The 7183-nt window shown below is 44.1% G+C and overlaps 1 protein-coding gene across 1 annotated transcript in view; it reads right to left on the bottom strand.

Annotated features, from left to right (window-relative positions):
* LOC106815964 (pre-mRNA-processing factor 40 homolog A-like) overlaps nt 1-7183 on the bottom strand; it is a gene marked incomplete at its 3' end in the record, with an annotated part of 25235 nt that overhangs the window by 17340 nt on the left and 712 nt on the right. Inside the window, 8 exon segments of the mRNA XM_014820501.1 lie at nt 1365-1512; nt 2157-2199; nt 2756-2876; nt 3270-3377; nt 3585-3638; nt 3885-3943; nt 4305-4503; nt 4877-4948. Coding sequence (XP_014675987.1) covers nt 1365-1512; nt 2157-2199; nt 2756-2876; nt 3270-3377; nt 3585-3638; nt 3885-3943; nt 4305-4503; nt 4877-4948 — 804 coding nt within the window.

Below are 7183 nucleotides of genomic sequence, written 5' to 3'. Positions count from 1 at the left end.
CAAGAAAGAGTTTTACTGTCGCCCTCAGGCTCATCCCGGCGGTGGTCACCCCCTACATATTCAATGAACGCGACAATGCCCCACCCCCCTGTACATCAATCAATGCCGCGCTGCAACCGCAAGTTAAGATCACGTGACTCGCTTGACCTCCTGCTATTGGTCGGTTACATAGAGACGGTGTGGAAATTTACACAGCCACTCCGCACACGCTGTTTAATCTTCCACACGTGGAAGAAAATATCAAACACGTGTGATATTTTCCACACGCCACAGATCGATGCATTTTGCATGCGCACACGATGTGGAACGCGCTGCGCCACACTTCGGTTACTCGCTCTTCAAAATTATATTCCTATATTCCTATATTTAACTTGTGAAAAAAAATGATATTCCTGCCTACCCATGTTTTTGCAGGAAAGAAAAAATGTTATACCTACCGACCTACCCTAATTTTCAAAATCCATGTGACCCGAACCAAAGGTATTTTTTTGTTTGGCCTAATAAGCATGGGAAAAAACTGTTACGTATGACATTTATATGACAGCACAACCCAACTTAGAACCCCAGGGACATAATAGTAATATGGTGTAAATGAGAAAAAGTTATTATAACAGCATGTACGAATGGGTTGCACTTTTCATTTGAAAGCCTCTTGATAAACAATGTTTTTCATCTTATTCTCTGGTGCAAATATGTAGAGATTCCTGGCGTCTCCAACTCTTGAGCTCCCCACGTACAGCTATCCATTGTCAGATCGTACCATGAATAAAAGAAATTCCATATATAGTATAGATAGAGACAGGCAAGCGAGTGAGGTCTGTGTCCACTGGATATTGTCTAGTGAATGCTTGGCGCGCAATCATGCACATTGAAATTAAAAATTTTTTCTACTGAATCAGAAAATGCATAGCTTTCGAATGGTACAATGCATTCTGAGATCGTAGTATCTCAACTCAACCTCTCAACTCAGTGAGTAGTACCTCTGAACTGGTCCTGGTTGTGCTCTGTTTTAGTATTGGTTTCGGTTTCACAATACCAGCAGCTGATGAGATGAGGGAAATAAATACTCGTCGATTTTTCTGTGTGTGGCAGCGCTGTACAGTGAGTGCTGACATTGTCTGAAGTTTCACAAATTCACGGATTTTTGGCAGATTTTTGGGTGAGTTTGACGGATTTTTTTCGTCTAGGAACACTCCTCGGGTATAGGAAATCGCCCTCTGAAAATTGCATCCAGATCGCTTGGGCGGTTTGGCCGGCCATAGGGTATGATACATACATACATACATACATACATACATACGAACTCAAATATAGATTAGATACACCCCTTTGTGCGTGTGTGACCGTACAGACAGTGAGGATACCTGTTGCGGCATCATGACTGGCATCATCGGAGGCGGCATGCCCGGGGGCATCCCCGGAGGCATCCCGATCGACATCGGCATCGGGATCGACTGAGGCATCATGGGCATGGGCATCCCCGCGGCCGGTGCTGCCCTCTCCTGCTGCTGCCTGTAAACGCAATCATCGTAAAATATCATTTGAATACATGTTCGTATATATGCCGAGGTAGAAATGCTACCTTGTCCATTGTCAGAATATGTAAACCATGTTTAGCGTATGGCGTCTAGTGGTCTGATGACGTATTAGCATGTGGGGTGGGGCGGCGAAAAGAGAGCGTGAGAAAGGGGCGGCGACGGGATGGAGGGAAGATATGTACGGAGTGTCGAGATAGATTGTTGAGTGAATAAATCGTCGAGTGAATAGATGTCGAGTGGACAGATTGTCAAGTATATAGAGTGTAGAATGGATCGTCGCCTACAGAGAACCGACACAGGCGCGTCTGGCGCAAAGGTTGCATCGAGATTTCGCAACAGCAATGTTGTGTTATACGCACATGACGCACACGCGCACAATCCCTGCATGAGTTAGCGACGCATTCTCTCACAACGTAAGTCAGCTACGAATCTTCCATGGTGCGATGCTATTACCTCGACGCTAGCACAGAATTTTCTGCGCAAATTCCTTACAAATCGTATTATCCAGATTGGAATAATAAATCGATAAACCAGTGAACACGAGGAGAGCTTGGATAGATGCCGGCATGCACGACTGTGGTCCCTTTGTAATATTTTATGTTAAATGGAGGCACTTACTGCAAGGTATTGTCATGTGCTGCCTCTAACTGTGTTGCCTTTGCTGAAAGCAGAGAATCAACAGGATGAATAGGCAGTTAGGGTGTTGTTCACTATATTAGTTATTAGGGGTGAGACAATACAGGTCACTCATGATACGATCCATATCACGACACATTTTTCACGATAGTTTGAAGAGACACTACATAAAAATCTATACACTAATTCGTGCTCTACCGATTATGTGAATACTTACAAATCAGTATCATAGAGCACTTAATAAACAACTGCTATTGAACTGTGAATTGTGTAATGCTTTTTTTGTTTTCTGATGAAACTATGCTACAATATATCATGAATTATACTTAGTAGTAAAGTATCGATATGTGTATCGTGAATAGTCGAAGGAATCAATACATGTATTGTCAAAGTTTATATTATGATACACTGATCGTGAACCATCTCGATAGAACTGACATCTATGTCCAAGTCTAATCAAAGTGTCTATAAAGGACAGTTTTGGCATTACCCTACAGTGATCTCAACGTGCAGGTTTAATTAGTTACAGTAAATTACGTACAGGTCAGTGAAATGACATGAAATGAGGCGGGAAAACGCACATTTTATTTCTTCCAGTTCTTTTGGAATCGTCCAGGTTGATTCTTTCGTTTCAACGTTGTGATAGTAGACCTTAGCACTGTCGGTTCTGTGCTCCTTCCAGGGACACTTTGACAATAAACGCTGTAAAATGTGAGACCGAAGAGAATTTTTATAATCTACTTAATCCTGACAGCATCACAGAAAACAAAACATAGGACAAGAAGCATCGATAACAAAACAGATGTTAACTAGGTGTTCGCGCATATTCTTTTTAGTAGTTTCATTTTGTTTCATGTTTTCCACAACATCTCATTTCACACCTCAATCAGAATGCTTCAAACGTCAGCCATATACAAGAATATATATATACACACAATATACATAAGGATATAAATAATACCAAAAACTACCCCACACAGCTGCCACACCCGATATAACCCCGACAAAACGGGATCGTCGTTGCTAATGGGTAAAGAATTGGATTAGAAAAACAGGTAATGCTATGGATGGAAAATGTGCTTCGTATATCTGTACCTCTGCTGGGGTCTTCAGATCATCTGGTTTCTCCCACAGCGACTGTTTCGTCTGGTTGTTATAGAAATAAGTGCGGCCGTCAGGAGCTTTGTGCTCGGTCCAGCTTTTCTGCACCGAAAACACGAGCAAATTCAATAATGAACGACGCGCGAACAACGCATCGAATGGCGAGAACACGTGCGAACTCTGTGGAACTCTCCTCCCTATGAGCTGTGCAGTGCGAGGTGCGTGGGTACGTGGCTACCTGTAGACAGGTACGTCACTGTAGGTGTAACGTGAGCATGCATTATTTCGCCATGCGAGTGTGCCGCTCACCTTTTCTGTCTTCGCCGTTTGCGGCTGAGCTTGCTGTATGATTTGTGACGAGGGCTTGAAAAATAGCAACAGATCAAATGATCAAGATGATGTCTGTGACATTTAACGCCCTCCCATCACCCATGCAACCGATCTGGGCCCTTCGCCCTTACCCATGCAGAATATTTGAACTCCTCACCCACTCTTAGCTAAATCACCATAGATTTAGGGTGAAGCAATCTGAAACGCTGTGACGTATCCACGCAAACTTCAGTAACTCGTGTTGAGGATTAAGCATATATGCAGATGAACATGCATTACCTGTGAAGATGACATCATCTGTTCTGCTGCTCCGCTGGTAAACCCAGCCATTGACGTAGCTACAAAGACACAAGGCAACAACGACCGTGTGACAACTCACGTCCGAACCATGGTAGATACCAAAGACATTTATTTGTGTACATTTAATTATGGAAGTCTTGTAAAAAGAACAATTTTTCCAACATATGGGTAGTTAGCATAAATGTAGAGCTTCCATTATCATTGCACTTGTCAAAGAACACACGCCTATGTCGTGAAACACACGCCCGTGTTATACGACGTGTCTGTGTCATGGAACACATACCCTCGTCATGGTACGCATGCCCGTGTCATAGAACACATGCTCTCATCACGCAACATTTTCCTGTGTCACAGAACTTTGCCACGGAACGTGTACCCCAGGACACATTGCACTGATACCTGCGTTGGGAGCTCCCGAAGCGGCGCTCGTGGGCGGTGCTGAAAACGTAGCCCGCGACATTGCCATGCCGGGCTGAAAGCGCGGCGGGGGCTGCTGTGACTGCGGGAATCCCTGTCGCATCGGCCCTCCCGGTCCCGACATGCCGGGAGGCATCATGTCCGGCCCCGGACCTCTCCAGCCAGGTGGAGGACCCCTCATCTACATTAACACGAGAGAAGGCGAGCTGGTTGATGAGCAACTGATGGAAATCGTTAACAGAGCAGCAACAGGAAATAGAGAACAAATGGATGATGTTTCAGTACTCGAGATTAGATATTCGGGTGGTCGAATGTGCATTACACTAACATCCTCTGTGCTAACGTGTGATAACATGAATTATAAATTATGTACTCTATCTACCTATCTAGTATCTACCCACCTACCTATCTACCTATCTATAGTATCTACCCACCTACCTATCTATCTATCTATCTGACCATCCATCCATTCGTCCATCCATCCATTCACTCATCCATCTAGCTAGCTAGTTATCTATCTATTTATTTATCTATATTTCATAGTATGAACTTACAAATGGAGGCAGAGGGGGCATCATTAGGGGTTGTCTCTGCTGCCCGTTTCCTTCCATTTGGTTGTTGGAATCCTATCAAAAACGACAAACATCTGAGCCAGGGGCGAGATGCAACAACACACGATAATCACACGGCAACATTGGACTAGCCTCACCTCACGCTGTAGGCCTACCACTACCAGTACCAAGGAGCTATATATATTTTAGCTCCTTGACCAGTATCAGTGCCACTGGCACTACCAGTGCCCTGGCACTGTACCACTACCCCTAGCTCTAGTACTATAGCCCGCGTACATTGACTGCCGCAGGGCTATAGAACATTGTTGGCTGGATTTTGCAGCAACACCGGGTCCCGACAGGTCCCACTCAAAATGGCTTACAAAACGGAAAATGATCGGGCTTTTTAACACTTATTTATCTACATGGACATCTCACCTATCTTTTTGAACCCTTTCCAGGGAATAATTTTCCCGGTATCGCATCGCAATTCGCGATGTATTTTCAGCCATTTGCTACGCATATATTTTTATGAATCGCAGTTGTGCGATGCAGCCCATGCGAGATGTAAACGGAAACATACATGTTTACAATTTACTTTTATTCTCGGGCTGCTTTGCCCCATCAATGAAATGCCACGTTACGCCGATTTTATTGACTTGTTAACACCAAGGCCAACGTGACTTTTAAACAATCCTGCACTCCCCCCCCTCCCCGTACATCAATCAATATGCCGCCCCAGGCACGTATACACAGCCACGCTGTGCTGGCGCTGCACGCTCTCGCGGGCTGCTTTCTTCGGGGACCTTTGATAATATAAAGTGAGGATGTCGTGGTCGAGGAGTCGGATAGCTGCCCTTCACAATCGCTAGAACTGTATTTCATCAATGTTTGGATATATAACGTAAGGAACCAACATTTGATTAAAGTTTTAGACAATTATTTTTACTCGCCAACATGGGCGAGTCAGCTTTAGCTTTCACTCGCCCGGCCCGATATTATTTTCACTCGACATTGGCGAGCGGGCGTGTCAAGCTCGCACGCTGTTTAAACGCTGCCGGGCAGCGTACAGAATCGCTAGTGTGTCCTAGGCTTAAGCTAGCTGTGCCTGTCACAGGCCGACACGATAACACGCCAAGCATGCACTGCGGTGTAAATTTGCACTGTGATTGTCTGAAAAAAAATGCTATACAAATTTATCCAATTGCTCTGCAAAATTTATTTTGTATAGCACATTTGCTATGCAAATTTTTGGCTGGAAATTGTTCCCTGCTTTCCATAACTTTACACCATGTATTTATCCTTTTATAACTCAAAAGTCAGCACTACTGGCATTCCCGTTTCAAATATTCTGGCGTGCGAACGCGTGACGTCACCGGTATTGTACGATCGATGCACCATAGCTGCCATGTGTTTTGCTTACATATCCGGTAACGTCACGTGTTCGCACCCCAGAATATTTGAAACGGGAATGCCAGTAGTGCTGACTTTGAGTAATAAAAGGATAAATACATGGTGTAAAGTTGTGGAAAGGGTTCAAAAAGATAGGTGAGATGTCCATGTAGATAAATAAGTGTAAAAAAAAACGATCATTTTCCGTTTTGTGAGCCATTTTGAGTGGGACCTGTCGGGACCCGGTGTTGTTGCAAAATCCAGCCGACAATGTACGCGGGCTATAGGTGGCATATAACAGTAAGCGTCCGCGATTGTTCACCGTTGCACTATTTTGTCTCTAGAAAAGGCCTTTTTTGGCATTTTTTTTCGCCGAAATTCGGCACTAGAGTGCAATAATTAGCATTATGCACGCAAGTTGGATGCCTCGTGGACGTCGAGAAAGCATTAGAAGTAAAATTATTTTTGTTGTGTATTCGTGACATTCCGTCAGGTGGCGTAGTCACAGCGACCGGTTGGTGTTTTTTGTGTATGAAATGTGTTCAGACAACTTTGCAGAAATTCGCATCATAGAGCTGGCAAAAGTTTCGAGGGGAGCATAGAGCATGAATCTGTACTGTAGTTATTTAACAAGAATAAAGTGTATGTTTTGTAAGTGCAGTAAGAGTGTGAGTATTTTTAATTAATTTCTGTTCGATGCTTATTCAGGCCTGCAGCCTATGGACGGCCTCTACTGTTGTTCAACACCTATAGGCTATAGTACTACTAGTACTACTAGAGCTAGCTCTAGTACTATAGCCCGCGGATCGCTGCCGCAGGGCTATAGCACATGAGCGCATAGCTGTAATCTAAGCAAATGGTCGGACTGGTCTTAACAAAAATTTATCCCCAAAACGCAAAATGATCGGGCTTTTTAAC

This window comes from Priapulus caudatus, unplaced genomic scaffold (assembly GCF_000485595.1).
Source record: "Priapulus caudatus unplaced genomic scaffold, Priapulus_caudatus-5.0.1 Scaffold1249, whole genome shotgun sequence".
Lineage (NCBI taxonomy): Eukaryota > Metazoa > Priapulida > Priapulimorpha > Priapulimorphida > Priapulidae > Priapulus > Priapulus caudatus.
This window is presented reverse-complemented; position numbering and strand designations above follow the sequence as displayed.